The sequence below is a fragment of the Pleurodeles waltl genome, chromosome 7 (assembly GCF_031143425.1).
Source record: "Pleurodeles waltl isolate 20211129_DDA chromosome 7, aPleWal1.hap1.20221129, whole genome shotgun sequence".
NCBI classification, from domain to species: Eukaryota; Metazoa; Chordata; class Amphibia; order Caudata; family Salamandridae; genus Pleurodeles; species Pleurodeles waltl.
Window position 1 is genome coordinate 1,335,805,830 of NC_090446.1, and position 18,550 is coordinate 1,335,824,379.

Here is an 18,550-nt window from a genome sequence, read left to right on the forward strand (position 1 = left end):
CGCTGGGAGTGGGGTAATGGGGCATTAATTAGACGGCAAAAGAGGGTTCATATTAACCTTTTACAAACGAGGAACTACACTGCTTTTCTTTAAAAGATTCTGGGACAGTACGAGTGCACAAAGAGGCGTCGATGACACCTAAGAGGCCAAGGTGAGAGAAGTCACCCAATTTTGACAAAAAATTAACAGGAATGGGATCTAAGGGAGACTCAAATATATTCTGCACCACGAAGGAGCGAAGTGAAAATCTGTCCAAAACCCCCAAAAAAAGACCATGGTTCTGGAGAAACGGGACTGGGTTTCGTTTTGAGCTGATTGAACAGACCTGAGATAAAGATAGAGGGGGTCATTCTGACCCTGGCGGTCACCGACCGCCAGGGCCAACGACCGCGGAAGCACCGCCAACAGGCTGGCGGTGCTTCCTGGGCCATTCTGACCGCGGCGGTAAAGCCGCGGTCAGAAAAGGGGAACCGGCGGTTTCCCGCCGGTTTTCCCCTGGCCCAGGGAATCCGCCATGGCGGCGCTGCCTGCAGCGCCGCCATGGGGATTCCGACCCCCTTCCCGCCATCCCGTTCCTGGCGGTTTCTACCGCCAGGAACAGGATGGCGGGAACGGGTGTCGTGGGGCCCCTGGGGGCCCCTGCACTGCCCATGCCACTGGCATGGGCAGTGCAGGGGCCCCCTAACAGGGCCCCATAATGATTTTCAGTGTCTGCTCTGCAGACACTGAAAATCGCGACGGGTGCCACTGCACCCGTCGCACCCCAGCAATTCCGCCGGCTCAATTCGGAGCCGGCTTCATCGTTGCTGGGTCTTTCCCGCTGGGCCGGCAGGCGGCCTTTTGGCGGTCGCCCGCCGGCCCAGCGGGAAAGTCAGAATGACCGCCGCGGTCATTTGACCGCGGTGCGGTCTTTTGGCGGTCTCCGCCCGGCGGGCCCGCCGCGGTCGGAATGACCCCCAGAGTCTCTGATTTTAGAGATTTTATTTACAGAAAAGTCAGCTTAGTTCCCGGAGAAAAAAGTCAGTGTGAAATAGGAGAGATGCATTAACTGAAAGTTCCTTTATGAGTGAAAAATCTTATTTTTATTCACCAGAAGTTGTTAGAATTCTCTTCGTATGGTATATCTGTTTGGCAGATTTGAGGGTAGCTTTATATTTGTAGAGCTCCAACTTGTATGAGATTTTATCGGAAAGATCATATAATGCATCCATGGCCTCTCTGAATTTTTGTAGATTCCTTTAGAGTGTGCAGGCAGCCATTAAAAAGGAAGCAGATTTGCGTAGTGAACCTTGTTTAGATTTGATAGGGGCTGCTTTGTGGAGCAATAAAGATTGTATTTATCTGAGGGATCTGATACATATTCCAAATCTGTGATAATGTTTTCTAAGACTGGTTTCAGAGAGGAAGGACTAACCGGTGACCAATGTCTAATAGTACTCATGTCGAAAGGATGGCTTAGTGGTATTTTCATTGGAAATATTACCAACAAGTGGTCGCCCAATCAGGCAGAAGGAGTCACCTGTAACTTATCGTACTATCCGCAAGGCCAGTAAGTAAATCTAGAGTGGGGCCTGTGGAGTAATAGCATTTTTATGAACTGTTGTAACGAGCAGGAAGAGGGTAAAAGAGAAAGGAGGTTATCATGAGCATTATTAAGATTATCCATGTGATAAAAGGAAAGGGCTGAAGTACTGATGAAATCAGTTAACACGTCTGCCGCATCTTTAAGGACCGCTGAATGCGATAAAGTAACAGAAAGGTCAATTCATGCGCGACATTAGGAAATACCCTGAAGCTAAGGACCTCTGAAAGGGTAAGCCTGGGGGAAGGTAGAACAGAGAACAGAAGCGCCTTAGAGATGAAAATGGCTACACCCCGTCCTGCTTATCGCCATCTCTGTTCTTACTTAAAATGGTGGGAGGACAGTGCAGCTTCCGTAATAATGGCTCTGGGCTTGCTTGTGTGCTGGGTTTCAGCTACACGTCTAGTGAGAAGGCCTTAATCATATCACATATCTGAATCTATATGTTTGGGAATAGGTCTGACATTGATAAGTCCCATCTTAAGCTGGTTATCTGTAGATGTTTGCAAGCTGTGAGGAGTAAATTGTGACTGAACTTCAACAAAAGAAAGAGGGTAACTGAAATGAAATATCACATAAATAAATGCATCATGCATACATGGGTGACTATCATATGATGGAATTGCGCTCTTCAGTAACCCGCAGCGAAAAGGCTGAAGTCAGACTGTTGAAATACATTTGTTTTGAAATCTGCCTGAGCCAATAAACCCAATCCAAGCCCGAGGCTGGCGATCAGTTCTCTAATACACCTAAATCCCTTTCACAAGATTCGGGTCCCATGCACCAAAGGCACGTAATCACACAACAAGACAAAGAATGTTAAACTCTTTAAACTTTTAGAATTCTTGACCCAGATCCCCTCAAGCCCCATGCCTCAAGCAAATCTGTGTTTTTCTTGTGTGAGACCATCTCCTTCTCCGAGTTGGAGCCAATTGCCAGCCTGTAATTGAGCATCCCAAACTCTCTCTTTATTCTTCTGGCATCAAATAGGAAAAGTACTCGGATGTATTGCACACCAAGCAATATATAATTTTGCTCCTGGTGCTCTCCCCATCCACTAATAAAAAGAGGCAGTTTTCACTCTCCCTTGAGGTCGAAGCCTACCAGACAGCACAGATGTATTGTTTGCCAAAGACATCTTGGGGGCTTTCAGAAAACTTCCCTGTGAATTCATTCCACCTGTTGGTTACCACATGGTTTTGTGGTTTGTAACGCACATTTCCTGCCTTTCTATTTGCTGGCTTTATTTGCTTTATGCTGCCCAGGGTGAGTTCATCCCTCCCAAGGAGCAAAGCCTTAACACATCAACTCCCCTAATGTTCGTCCACATCAAAACAAATCAATGCACTAGGTGATGCCATCTCCACACATTATAGTTTGTGTGCTATATAGTTTTATTAGCAAAACTGTATGTCTGTGCAAATGTAATCGTAATTTCAATAGAAAATATGTGTATGTAATGACCGTGTGTTACCACACCATGCATACTCCACTCTATGCCACTCCACTCCACTCTACGCCACTCCACTCTTCGCCATTGCACTCTACTCTGCACCACTCCATTCTGCACCACGCCACTTCATTCTATGCCTCTCTAACCTGCACCACCCTACTCTATGCCAATGCATTCTATGCTGCTCTACTCTACATCACTGCACACTACACCACTCCCCTCTAGGCCACTCCACTCTACTCTGCACATCTCCACTCTCTGCCACTCTGCAACACTGTATTATTCACGAATACACTCTAGGCAAATGCACTCTACTCTGTACCACTCCACTAGATGCCCCTGCACTCTACACCAATTCACTGTACGCCACGCTTTGCTTCACTCCCCTGTATGCAACTGCACTATACCCACTCCACTCTGTACCATGCTACACCACTGCACTCTCTGCCACTCTACTCTATGCTACTCTACATCACTGCACTCTACACCACTGCACTCTATATCACTCTACTCTATGCCACTGAACTCTATGCCACTCTACTCTACACTACTCCACTCTGCATCACTCCTCTCTACACCACTGCATGCTACTATGCACCACTCTAATCTACGCCACTGCATCCTACAGCACTGCATTGTATTCTGAATTCTATGCTGCTGCACGCTGTGCCACTGAATTCTATGCTACTATACTCTGCAATACTCTACAACAATGCACTGTATGACACTCCACACCACTGCACTTTACTTTGCACCACTCTACTCTATGCCACTGTACTCTATGCCACTCTACTCAAAACCACTCTACTCTACGCCACTGCATCCTGCGCCACTGCACTCTACACCACTCTTCTCTGCACTACTGCATTCTATGCCAATGCACTCATTGCCACTGCACTTTATGCCACTGCACTTTACAGCACTATACTCTACCTTGCACCCCTGTATGCTATTCTACTCTACACCACTCTATACCAGTGCACTCTACGCCACTGTACTCTACAGCCCTGTACTCTATGCTACTGTACACTACTCTGCACCACTCGCCCCTGTGCCATTGCATTCAATGTCACTGCACTTTACTATGCAACACTCTAATCTACACCACTGCAGTCTATAATGCTGTACTTTACACCAGTGAATTCTATGCCACTGTACCCTACTCCACTATACCCTGCAACACTCTACTTTAATGCACTCTACACCATGTCACTCTAATCTACGCCACTGAAGTATGACACTCTACATGACGCCACTCTATGCCACTGCAATACATGATACTCTGTTCCTCTCCACTGTATGTCATTCCACTCTACGCCATTGACTTTAGCCATGCTGAACAGTAGCCACACTGTTGTACAGTATGGTTAAAACACATTGCCAAAGCAGATTGTTCTTGCATAGGCAAGACTTATTGGCTTTGCCAATGCTTATTTGTAATTTGGCTCTAAGGTTACTAGTTTCCCACCTAGTAAGAAGGTGCCTGAACCTCTTGAGCCAACATGCATGTTTTGTTTCTTGTGAGAAATGAATGCTCCGAGTAACTGTCTATGGTTCACTGATTCGCTTCTCGCCCTGTGCTGCGATATAAATATGATCAGTCACTTATGTTATCTGCCCACTGACGTTGCTCCTCTCTTAGAAGGGCTAATTGACAGCATGGATCTTGTGAGAACAGTGAGTGAGTGTGGGTGTGGTTGGAGTGTCTTTCTGACTTAGACACTCCAACCAACATTTTATGCAGTGCAGGGCATCTGCACATGAGCCACTCTGCAGACATTGACCCGGCGAACCAAGCACACTCTCCGCAGTATGGTGCACATCGGGGACACACACAGCTCCATAAATGTAACGCTATACCTGCAATAACTCAGATAGGAAGAAGAAAGAAGACTGAATGGAAGAGGTGTGTAAAGAAATTATATCCATTACAATACAATACAAACCATTGTCGTGGAAAGGCATCACACAGAGATGTGGCCCAAAAACAGGAGCGAGCATGTCTGTCAGCATCGTGCCTCAAAAATGCTGATGAAGTCAGGTGTTTAAGAAGGTGATCCAATTAAGATCAGTGTGGAATGAATGCTTTCTTCAAGGGTGACATAGCTTTGAAAAAAGGGTAATTCCATTAAAGTTATTGGAGGTTTTATTATTCAGGTGAGTGAACAGCAGTAAAAAAGTGGGTGAAACTCGCCAAAAGAGGGTTAGTTGATAGGAATGGGAGAGTATGGAACATTTTATAATCACCACACCTCCCTCAGCCTTTGGAAGGCCTCCCCAGGGTGTGGTCGAAAAGTACTAAGCATGAGGGGTGGGGGATGAATTACATCCCTTACTGTCCCAGTTTTTTTAAGCAGGAGTCTCGCTATGGCGTGGAGGATATGTACTCAAACTGAGTCCTGGCTGCACAGTTTGGGACAGCTTCATCATAATGCCTGCAATCTCAAGATTAGTTTGTTCATTATTTGTACAGTTCTAACTGCTCTTGCAGGGTGATACTGAAGAGAACCTACAGTCTAGGTAAACTACACTTGAGTTTCATTGTATTGACATTTGGAAAGTTGGAAATATGTTGGAAAGCAAAACAATAGTAGAAACACTATTATCCTTAAACAGTTTTCTTGTCCTGCAGAACCCATGTCCTGCTAGGTTTGGCTGTCTCGCTATTTCCTGATAGGAAGTGATGTTAACATCTACTTCCTGTTTCAGGCCCAAAGGGCAGCAGGAGAATTCCATTGTTCTGCATGCGCACAGAGACGTGCAGGAAATAAGATCTCAATCAGAGCTAGGGGTGGGAGGCCAGACGGGAGTTGCTCTAGGCTACCGTCACATCTTAGCTGTAAAAGAGTGTTTCCACCTTGAAGGAGTACGTGCTTCCGGGCGCTACCAAGAAAGGTTAACTGATTTAAAAACGTTTTGCTTAACTAGGAAGGGCAGTGACTGTCTTGCAAAGACATCACTGAATAGAGGGGAGCTCTTTTTACATTTCTAAGGATGTGTGTTGTGCACTGACACAGATTACTCCGTTGGATAATTATGTGATTACCTATGGTTGCCTAGCACTCTGGACTGGGCCAACTTTATTCACATGCTAGGCTTTTTCACTCGGAGAGTTTCTGGGTCTTATTGATTTTGGGTCTTATATGATGCAGACATAGCAAAAGACCCGTTTTATAAGCAAAAAAGGCTTAATTGTGTCTGTCTCCTGTCTGAAATTGCTTCTGCATCAATAAGAGTCAGTGGGGGAAATACTTTCTCCCAGTTATGTTTTTTTAAATCTCCCACTTACCTCATCTAAAATGTTGGCATGGATGAGTTACAGTAGATTTTGGCATGTCTCTCGCTAAAGTGTTTTTAATAAAAAAATGAGTGTGGTATTGACTAGCAGAGAGAATAGAACAAATAGAACAATTAATGCTCCCAAAATTAATGCAATAATTATGGGCCAAATCTACATATACTGATTTCGAAAGACTTTGTCTCCGATATGCGAAGCAAAATAGGCAAATCTAAGGCTGATATAAAATCATATTCAAATGTGGAGTAAAGACATATGGGGAACACTCAAAACAAGCATGGGCAAAAGCCAATAGGTCTCTCCTTCGGGACTTGTTAGCTTTGCCAATATTTCTGTTGATGATATACAGCATTGGCAAGTGCAGCATCAGCCAAAAGAAATGGTGCAATGACTCACCCACTGCTGGAGGCCACATCAATTCATATTCGCATTCATGCACGATGAGGTATGCATGAGCATGCATCAATATGCAAGCTACAAAATAATGGGGACACCGTTTTTTCATTTGCTGATCCAGATCAGTAAATACAAAATTTAGATTGGAGTTATGTGAAATCACTTTTTTAAGATGGTTAGGCCAACAGCAATTTCCTGCTGCACCCTCCAAAACAAATGTGAAAAAGGACCGTTGGGTAGGGGGAATGTCGGAGTAGGTTGTGAAGAAACAACATGGAGTGGACAGGGGGTATAAAATTCAAATAAAGCTGTGCGGCTGAGGAAGGAAAAGGGAGCACATAGGGCTAGATGAGCAGCATGTGAGGGAGAGGGCAACAGAGAGCACAGGGGTGTAGGGGAGATTGGGGGGAGACACACACAAAAGCGAGATCAGGCAGCCCACAAGGGAGAGAGCAACACAGAGATCAGGAAAGCACTATTTAGCGGGAGGGAGAAGCACATTTGGGAGAGAGATGGAAAACACATGCACTTATTGTGTGCTTAACCACAATAAAAAGTAGTTCTCTAAAAGTGAGCAGTAGGAGGATACAAGTCAGGTAATGAAAATAATGGGAAGGTGGTCATGCTCCAGGGGAGGGACAAACATAAGCACAGGAAGGCAAGTCGTCAAATAAGTTAACAAATAAGATTAACAGTAAAGCCAACCAATGTTAGTTAAAGGGTTGGCTTACAACTCACTGTAAGTTTTTGGCAAGCCCACAAAATGTATTTCACAACCATAGAGCACAAGAGCTAAAAATGTGTATGGCCCTGATACACTCAGATCAAGCCAAATTCCATAGATTCTGAGGACAAATCAGTTATTTTTCTAAACATATAGGAAGTGCAGTGCATTCATGTTTCTGCACATCAGAGGTACACTGGTCGAAGAAGAAACATAAATATTTTCCACACTGGCTGGTGCCCTCCTTTTCATGTCCAGGAAGATTATCTCCTCGAAGTAGGGCGAGCAGAGTATTTTAAAGGGTAAAACTGACAGCCATTGTTGTTGAGATTTAGCCAAGCCTGATAAATGCCCTGGGCTGCCACTCACAGATCTGCAGCAAAGTGATGCACTTCCTGAACTTCATATCTGTTTTGTGATATTATAGCTGTGCCAGAGATGCACATTTTAAAATGGTGGATCTATCAAGCTAACACAACCTATTCCTAATGCAGAGGAAGTCTACATGGAGGCTTCTTGGTCTACCTTCTGAAGAGGGAAAGGCATTACAGCTTGTATTCAGTCCCAGAAATCAAATTTTTTCCAGGTCCCCGGGATTTTTCTTTTCCATTCTGAGCACTATATGGCAAGTTGCAGCTGGGGATCAGTGTCAACAAAATATATAAAGTGAGTGCATAACACACTGTTTCATAGCTCCTAGGTACTTTGAGGATATTTGGTAACATGAATTTAACAGGACTATAGACGACTTAAACATATACCTTCTCCTTAAAGAAGTGAGATAAAATTTATATTTAGGCTCTATGATCGAAATATTAACAGCCAGCATGAGAAAGAAGGGAAAGATCAAGGAAACATATTGCAGCACAGCAATACTCTATAAAGAATTGGTCGCTGTTTGAATGAAGATCAGAAAATAAGCAGTGCCATAATAATAACAAATATTTTTGAGCCATTCAGTTGCACCATCCAGTGCAGTTCTGCAACACTTCCTAAGGAGCTGTGAGTTCTGGGGAAGATTCTGTTCAATCATTTAGAGAGAGGGTTGAAACTTGTAAGCTACCTTCTAAGGAAAGAGAAATGTATAGTGGTATCAGTTAATATTTAGCAGGCAGGCCGCCAGCCACCCTTCACTTAGATATGACCACCCACTGAATTTGGAGATCCTCGTTTGCCTGCAACGGATGCACTGATGCTGTGCTATATTTTGTGCTCTGCTCAGGTTTTATTTTGTTTTTCAAAGTGGACGTTTGAGAAAAACAGAATAACAATGACCCTGAGTCGTCAGCTCAAAGATTTTTGACAATGAAACCATATGAGGCTCTGTCATCAGAAACCTTGTGATTCCCTACCTCTAACCAGGGCAGTCGAACCAGGAGGCTGACAGGCATCCACTGTTTTTGCCCTGCATTTGTCCAACTCTAAATGAGACACAGTGCCCTCTGATTCACTTAGGCTTACACTATTCTGACCTACACCGTTAGGCCTTTTCTTCCTCTCTGCCTTTGTGACTTTACCAAATAACTTATCTCTAGGCACTCAACTTCAGGTGGTGGAGTCACCCACTTAACACTCTGAATTTCTTTCAGAAGGTCCACCTGCATTGGATGCTCCCACTGCACAACCTATGCTGCTATTATTCCAGGCTATATAGACCTTCTCTGACGTTGGTAATGATGCAGGTTTTCTCCAGGTTTAAGCTCACATTCCAGCCTATCACCTCCTAAACTTTATTAGCATTCGTCCTGCAAGGGCACCATCCAGTAGTCTGTCAACTCCATAGCAGCTTCTCCTGGCAGGTAGTTCTGCCTGCAAACCTGACACGTGGAGTTGGCAGCAGATACCCCATAATTGAGTACATAAGAGTTCCTCTGTGTTCACTGGTGTGGGATCCTTTATTCTGGTAAAGAAATCATGGCATACTGGCCGGAAGGTTCTTCCCTATCTTTATACTCAAGTTGCAGACAGTCCTTTTGTGTTTCAGCATTTCAGTTTTGTGACCACTTCTGGGCATTGCTACATTTTTGCTATTTCCACGCAGACTGGTACAGGCATGGTCTTTGCCACAAGTGTGAGCAGGAAGGCATGCAGAACTGGGGGTCTCCATTAAGGAGCAACACAAAACATCAACACAAAGGCAATGGCGGCTCCCCCACTTAAACATGTGTGTTCCTATGGGGGTTGGCCTCTCCAGCAAGTTTAGTGCAGAGGGAAAAGCCATAGCTTCGAAGGGGCCATTTATTGTCTTCCTTATAAATAGTTTGACTCACTACAAAGGAACCCTGGAATGTTCCTGGAGGGAGATCTGTAATTCACATCTGAAGCATGATGTCTTCTCCCAACCATCAATCTTTGTCCCATTTTAATATTGCCACAGCCACATGTCCTATTCACTCAGCACTCCTCCTCTACACACTCAAGTAATGTATATGCGATCCATGTCTCAAATAGGTGGACGATGGACCAGGTTGGAGGGGACTAACACGCCAAATTTAAAGCACAGGAGGAGCTAGTATGCTATTATCCCTAGTATGGAGCAGGTTAAAAGACCTGTACTGCTGCTAGGATCAGTATGGTTGCCACCACTGGCCATCCTCAACAGCCCGGTGTGCTGACTTTAGTTCCATTTATCTAAAGGATGGTGCACATTGTGTGCCCCTTGGAACATGGAGCCCAACTCTGAGTCTCATTCTATGTCACCAGAAGGGCCTTCAATGCTCACCCATGATTGGCATGTATGGTGAAAGGTTCAACAACTACATCTTGATATGCTAAGTTCCAGGTAAGTATGTACGTTCTTAAGAGAAATGCAAGGGATATTTCTTGTCCCAAGGGCACCTAAGTAATGCATGCACTACACTTATGCACCTTTGTGAATCAGCACAAAAGCTCTTTCTGTGCAAATTTAGTGGGAAGAAAGTATTTTTTGTTAGCCAGTGCCCTGCTATCCAAATATCACCTCTAGAAAGGGTGACTTGAGGGCCCTCTTTGCTCTAAAACTTTCCAACATCAAAAGCATCCCCCTTACATCCTGTACCAGGATTCACAACTGAAAATAGATTTATTTGATGATGATATTTACCTGGACTTCCCGATCACCGTACTTCTGTGGGTTCTTGCTGTTCTGACACTTTTTCCTTAGTTTCTTCAGCTCTGACTGGCACTTTTCGATGGATTCTGACTTGGACCGCTGCTCTGTTTGGTATTTTTTCAATGTTGCCTTGAAATTAAGTGGGGAACGAAGCAGAAAGAAGGAAAATGAAAATAGTTTCATGGGAATGAGTCATTGAGACATAGTAAACATTGTCCTTGGTCCACCACCACCTACTCAATGATAAGTAGACAGATCTATAGGAAAATGTGAAGAACTCCTGAGAGACACAAAAGGTGAACAAAGTAATTCTTGCAATACAAATAACCACTGGCAATCGCTCAGGGTAACATTCCAACCTATTATTTTCATCTCAGTTTGGACTCAGAAATATGAAAATCAGTCTTGATCCTGTTTCAGCAGGAAAAGTCCAGCCCAACTTGCAAGGCCCTGAACTGGACCACAAGCAAACCAAGGCAAAGGGTGTGCCCAGACGTGGGTCCTGTGTTCACACTGCACCACTGGAAGTAATCTACACCCGACGGAAGAGCCCATGGATGAAAGAATGACCTACCTTGATTTCGAAGATTTAAATGGAATTATGAAAATTATTAATTAGAGCAGTGGTTCCCAACCTTTTGATTTCTGTGGACCCCCATTTTAACATTAATGGAACCCAGGGACCCCCACTGAATCATCATTGGAATCCGGGGACCCCCACCTGAGTCATTACTGGAAGCTGGGGATCTAATTTGTCAATATTTGTTAGTATTTTTTAATTTTCTAGGCTCTCGCGGACCCCCTGAGAAGGCTTCGCGGACCCCCAGGGGTCCCCGGACCACAGGTTGGGAACCACTGATTAGAGGATTTAGCAGTGTAAAATGCATTTTTAATGCTTCAAGTTACAATTTTTTATTGGACAGTTCAGTCGACCCATGTTTCACTTGTGGTGTTTATAAATTCAGTAAACTATTTAAGGCTGATTTCAAGTACAGGTGAAATACCTATTGCATATAAAGTAATCAGAACCTTTTTTCAATCATCTATGTTCGTGAATGCGAAAAAGAGGAAATAGTAAAAATAAAAAAGACAATTCAACTCTGCTTGATTGACAGCTCAAATATAATTAGAAAATGCAAAAAAAAAACTGTTCCAAAACGTATCCCCTCATGTCTATCCTCCTCTTTGTAGTGCCCTCCACATATGCCAGCACCGGGCCGTTCCAAAATCATTAGTAACTCCCTTTCGCTTACTTTATTGCCGGTTTCCCATTGCCTCCTTTATTCCACATAATTAGTCTTCGCAATGATATAGAAAATACACATTTCTAGTTTTCACAATACTGTACAGTGACATTGTTGCTAGATTGCACAATCCCGCCACAAGAACGCATTGCTGTTTTTCACAATGCTTTCATAACTACACATTCCAGTGTTCACGGTATCCCAATATATATATATCAACAGCTTCCAGCAGTCCACAGTCAGTGAATATTGACACATTTCTCAGCATATATTAACAGCTACCACAACATCACAGGAAGCACACATCCTTTAGTTCCATACAATCCCAAACAGTACATATTAGAAATTTACAAAATAGTCCTGCATGCACACATTACCAGTTTCTATAATAACTAAGGCCCAAGTATGGAACTACTAGCATTTCCATATGCAGGTCTTCCAAACATTAACAATATCCATAATAACTGTGCTAGCAAATGTGATTAGGTTTCAAAATGGTTCACGTTGCCTTTTACTAACCCAGTTGGCACACAATTTTAGAGTCACAATGGTCCAGAACTCACATATTCTCACTTTCTATAATAGCATGGCTTGCACATGTTTGATGTTCCCATTATGCACCAGTTAGCGCAAATTATAAACTTCCATAATAACTCAGGTCACAATAACAGTTTTTATAATTGTCCAACTACTACATGCTCACATTAAATATTCTGTAATGACCTAGTTTATGCACAGTTTCTGACCCTTCCAGTATCCCTCCCCGTTAACTCCAAGTCCCTCCCTCGGTCAGTTTTTCTTGTAAGTATAGCTACTGTTGTATTAGATTGAGAAACCGAGGCCAAGATTTACAGAGGATAGGGATCAGAGGTGCATCACTTTTTTGACGCAGCCTGGAGCAAAATACTTTTTGGCATTTATAAAGACCTGCAAATGTCAATTTGCGTGCTTTTGTAAGAAAAAGTAATGGAATGCAGCGCATTGCGCTGCCATGCGTTAATTTGCTTCAAGTAGGCGTTCCATTGGTGATGAATGGGCTTTACCATGTATCCAGCCATGGATTTTGACGTAAACCCATCTTTAAAAACAGATGGAGACAGGGGTTTCCACTAAAATGGTTTGCCTGCCTGAGGCTGGTGTAAAATCCTTATTTCTCCTAGTTATTTCCTTTTTGCATATCTTCTGCATTGTGTGCTGCATTCTGTAGCACGCATGTAAAGAGGATGTTACCTAAAAGTATAGATTTTGTGCAGGAAGTTACCCGTTCTTGCCAGTGCTTAATTTGTAAATAAAAACGTTCCGGTGCCCAAGGCCCTCCTCTTAAACATGTGGGTGCTTCAATTAAATATGGGAACATGGAATACTAAGGCAGCGTAATCCTGAAGCCATATCAGGCCACTTAAATCCATTTAAAGCCATTCCCTGGCCCTTCAGCTCACTCCTGCAGCTTTCTGTGTTCTCCCTTTGTGCTCCTTTTTCGTTTTTCTCTTCCTCTGCCCTTCCCATTTGTGTCTTTTACTCGCAGTAAATGCTTGAGGCAGAAAAAATAAGCGCTGGCCCTCAAAAATAAGTGCTGGTGCCCTGCACCGGAAACAACAAGCACAAAGTAAACACTGGTTCTTGCACAGCAGCTATCCTGCCCTAATCCAAGAACCCGTTCACTATGACAAAAGGGTGCCTCTGTTGGTGCTAGGCAGCACATAGCGCACCGGCGCAAGAAGATAATAGAATTTCTCAATTTGTTTGAAGATATGGTGCAGTTCTGTGTCTCCCTTTCAAGCAAAGCAGCGCAGCAACTTCACTTGCGGAGCTGCTCTGCATGCAATGTTGGTAAATTGAGGTCCAAGTCTAGAGGAGGCAGTGTGGTAGCTGCCTTGAACTTTCTTTCTCTAGATGAAGTCTTACTACATACAGCTGTCTCTCATCCCGTAGGTGAGACAGATTGTTTTTACCAATGCTTGTTTCTTTTTCGTTACCAATCTGAGTTGGATCAGTAACTGAAAATAAAGTGGGTAAGGGTACAGGTGGAGGAAGCAACATAGGGGGGAGGAGATGGACGCACTACGGAGGGAACAAGCAACACAGACAACCCGGGGGAGGTGTCAAAGCAACAAGGGGTATGAGGGGCAGAAGTTGCAGGTGTTGGGCGTGGTTGAGGAAAAGCAACACAGGGACGCAGGTGTGAGGATCAAACTGGTGAAAAATAGCATCATAGCACGTGCAAGGAAAAAAGCCCAAAGGTAACAAGGCAACGGGAGAAGTGGTGAGAGAGAGGAATAAAGAGTGTGGCAGAGGGGGGAGAGCAGCACACAAGGAAGACAGCAGGAAAAGACATGCTCTCTCATAGAGTGCTTAAACAAAAAGAAAAAGTATCAATTGAAAAAGAGGGCAGTGGAAAGATACAAGGCCTCTTTACGAGGCTGGCAGTCTTCAGACTGCCAGCCCCGTGGTGGCAGTCAGGACCGCCGCTGCTGTGGCGGTCCGACTGCCACATAAAGACCCTGGTGGTCAGACCGCCAGGGTTCCACCAACACCGTCAGGATCCATCATCCCGATGGACTGGCGGTGGCGGAGATCGTAATCCGCCAGGGCAGCGCTGCATGCAGCGCTAACCTGCGGTTTAGGACCTCTTTCTCTAACAGCCTTTTCATGGCGATTTCCTCACCATGAAAAGGCTGGCGGAGAACAGGTGCAGGGGGCCACAGGGGACCCCTGCATGCCCATGCACTTCGCATGGGCAGTGCAGGGGCCCCCCTGCCCAGCACCATCACAATGTTCATTGTCTTCCTTGCAGACAATGAACATTGCAAAGGTGCTGGTGCACCCTTTGGGCCACAGCATTGCCACCAGCTCGATTATGAGCCGGAGACAATGCAGTAGACTGTTTGCCACTAGGCCAGCGGGATCCAAGGTTTCCACCCACTAGCCTAGAAGGAAATTCTTAATAGGTCCAGTGGGGTGGCCGGCACAAAGGCGGCCACCCTGTCGGGAGTTTGGGGACGGGTTTTCCTGTCCACCAAACTCAAAAAGAGGCCTATAGTAATGTGTCTATGCTCCAGGAGCTGGAGAAACTTAACAAAAAGAAGGAAAGCCCCACCAGCTAATGAATAAGTAGTCAACAAATGAGAGTGAGTAAGAAGCCAACCAATGGTAAGCAATTGATTTAAGATAACAATATTTCTTGCAACAGAGAACGTATGCACTGTTTTAGGCAAGACCCAAAAAAAGAATATTTACATTTACTTTTAAGATAAAAAAGGAATGCTAACCATGTATAAAATGTGAAAATTCAGTAACTCATTGACAGCCTAAAATTAAAAAAGGTCATCAGAATGAGTACTAACAATAATAAAAATAACAACAGTAAAGATGGGCTTACAAATAATGATCATAAGAGTCTAGGGAGAGTACACATCAACGCTGTCTACTCACTGTCAAGTATTTGATGTCCAGTTCTAGCTTGTGCTCCAGCTGAGACAGGAGTTCTGAATGGAAAAGTTTCAGCTGTAATCGGATGAAACAGATAAAAAATATTACTTTATGTACAGAAACTGTTCCTTTTTGTCATAACGCTTCTTGAACCATTAGGTGTATAAATGAGCTGGCCTACTGGGTGATTTGGAGAGTTTTAGTGCATGCTTGATATGGAAATTAATTTCCCACAGCCTTCCTGGACGTTTAGAGCAGCTGGCCTGCTGGGAAAGTACTTGCTGTCCCCCATAAGGCAATTATTAATGCATTCAGTATGTTTACCCCATAATAACACATGCCACTCTTCTTCACCAGCTGTTGATATCATTACATTTTCCAGAAAAACCTTGAGCACATCGCCGGTCTCCTCATAGATGATGTCACAGATGCGCTTGACTCCACCACAGCATGCTAGGTGGGGAACAGCAGGCTTGGTGATGCCCTGGATGTTGTCCAAGAGCACCTCTCTGTGCCTCTTGGTCCCCCTTTCAAGAGACCCTTTCCTCCTTTGCTGGGTCCAGACATGCCTCCTCTCGCTCAAAACAGAACTCAAGGATTCTGTTGTTCATGTTCAAGATCTGAAGACACTGGGTGCGTGAACTCCATCACCTTCATAATACCGAAGATGTATGAATTTTCATATTTTAACATATACAGTTTTTAGACTTTAAGGGAAAGGCTTCAGAAAAAGGTAAAGCAATTTTTTTGTTTGTGACTTGTGCATATCGGAACTTGCTAAATTTATTGCTTGATTATTTTCAGCAGAATACTTGGGATAATGAAAAGGCAAACGTTTCTATAATTAGGAAATAACATTGAATCCTTAGTAAATGTAATAACATTCAAATTACCAATTAGCAATACAAATTCTTTTAAAATCTTAATTAATATTTATGATTTAGAAAATGAGCCTGTATGTTAAAAACAATACTAACATAAAAACTACTAACAAAAAATGGGTGTGTTGTAAAAACTTAAGGTTTTTCCTGCTATGTAGAAGCATATTAGCTATGTAAGAACTAAGACGCAGGATCCAGTTTCAATGTTACTGGTGGAATATGTAACAAAACATTTGATGGAATTAAAAAAAATAAACTTCACAAAATAGCATACTTTCCCATTAAGCAGTGTTTCTCCTATGGTGAAATATAGCAGCTTCAACTCATTATCACATAAATCATTGGTACTGAAACAATTTTTAGTGGGGGTACTGCCATCAATGTTATGTCACTTAAATAACAGGGCTTTTGAAAAATCAAACCAGTACACAGAGAACTACTGCAGCAAATGAGACATGCCTTTCAGCAGGAAAATAGCATGCCATTTTACTGCTAAGCGTCGATATGGCGTACAAACAGTAATGTGTGGATATTGGGCTTCTGCTCAAATTTATCACTTGTGCATCACACAAGTGCCTTGATTTGTGCTGGTTGGTTTAAAATATTTGGGCCTCATTACGAGGCTGGTGGTCCAAGGACCGCCAGCCTTGCGGTGGCAGTCGGACTGCCGCAACTGTGGTGGTCTGACTGCCACATTACAGCACTGGCGGGTGAACCTGCCAGGGAACCACAGTCTCCGCCAGGAATGTGGTTCCCGACGGTGGTCTGAGTTGTACTCAGCCAGGGTGGCGCTCGCCATGAGAAGGCTGTTGGAATGCCAGTGCCTGGGGCCACAGGGGGGGCCCTGCACTGCACATGGCATGGGCAGTGCAGGGACCCCCCTGCCCAGCACCATCGGAATGCGCACTAGTTCGCATTCCCAGGGTGCTGTGTGCTATGGTATTGGTCTCGGCTCCCTTATCGTAGCACTGTTGCCACCTGGCAGTCTGGCAGGAACCGCTTACTACAATGTTCCCACCGGTCAGCCCAGCAGGAACACTGTAACACGGTTGGGGGGGACACCACCGCCATAGCAGTAGCACCCTCTCAGTGAGTTTTGCGGTTGGTTAGTCTGACCGCCAACTCGTAATGAGGGCCTCTACGTCCATCACTTCAGAATTACAAAAAAAGTGCATTATGGATACTTTCCGTGTTGCTGATACATTTTGAACTATTTGTAAAGTTCATTTACAAGTCTCAGAGTGCTGTTGTGTTGTAAAACATTCAGAACTTCCTATACCTCATCAAGATTGTCATTCGTTTTAAATTCCAAAATTCCCTTATTTTCAAATCAGTGAAAGAAAAAGTAAAGACTAATCTCTATGTTAAATAAGCAGCAATCTGTCAGAAGACATTGTCCAACACAACCTCTTTTGTGTTGGGTAATGTCATACATAGATATTACTAACAATACTATACAACTCCCCCTTTCATTTTTTTTTTAAAGAAAAAAGTTACACATTCTGATAACAATAAACCCACTTCTAAACAAGTAAACATTGCCTAACTGAATTATGAGAAAGTACATACACAAAGAGTAAATCATATTTGAACACTTAATTTTACTTGTTCTTCTTACAATTCTTCCATGTGTTGTTCTTTTTTCAGAAGACCTCTAGAGAGATCATCCCGCTTAGATTTCAAATTAGAATGTTCACCTCTGTCCGTAGGACTGTTGTCCACACTAGGACTTTCCCCTCCTGCACTATGGGCCTGATTTAGATCTTGGCTGTGTTACACGAAAAGACCGTCAAGTCGACGATTTTCCACCCGCCGTATTTAGATCTATTGCGGCTGAGCAGAACACCACCATGATGGAGTGCTCTTCCTAGCCGTCAGGCTGGAGGGTTCCCGCCGACCCCATTTAGATATTACAGTCGTGCAGGTGATGCAATGGCGGAGGCTGATTACCGACGGAGGGAGACCATTGCTGGACTCAATGAACAATGGCACTGGGCTTGGAATAGAGGTAAGTCACACACACACACACACACACACAAATACACACACTGTACCTTAGCCATATGTGTCCCCCCGCACTACACACTACACAACACACTACATACACACTTATATCCATTGCCATTTCACCACACAACACGAACATGCTGGAAACACAGATTGTCATACATCCATGACACAACACACACACATTGTTGACACTACACCCACATGTGATATAACCACAACAATCGACACAACTACACACTCCTCTACTAAAACACACTCACACACAAGCACAACTATACATATTGCAATGACAACCACACAACAACAACGCTCACCTGAATGTCACACACAGCAACACAACATACACAAAAACATCGAACCTACATGCAAGTGGCACACATACAGACACAACCACGTCACGCACTTCAGCTCCCGCTGCCTCAACCAGCCAATTCAATCGCAC

General features: G+C 43.9%; 1 protein-coding gene across 3 annotated transcripts in view; it reads right to left on the minus strand.

Moving 5' to 3' along the window:
• LOC138246262 (BAR/IMD domain-containing adapter protein 2-like) overlaps positions 1-18,550 on the minus strand; it is a 284,522-nt gene that overhangs the window by 83,996 nt on the left and 181,976 nt on the right. For all 3 annotated transcript variants that reach the window (XM_069200687.1, XM_069200688.1, XM_069200689.1), the window contains 2 exons: positions 15,221-15,292; positions 10,536-10,673 (listed from right to left, as the gene is read on the minus strand). In XM_069200687.1, coding sequence (XP_069056788.1) covers positions 10,536-10,673; positions 15,221-15,292 — 210 coding nt within the window. The remainder of the gene's footprint in view (positions 1-10,535; positions 10,674-15,220; positions 15,293-18,550) is intronic.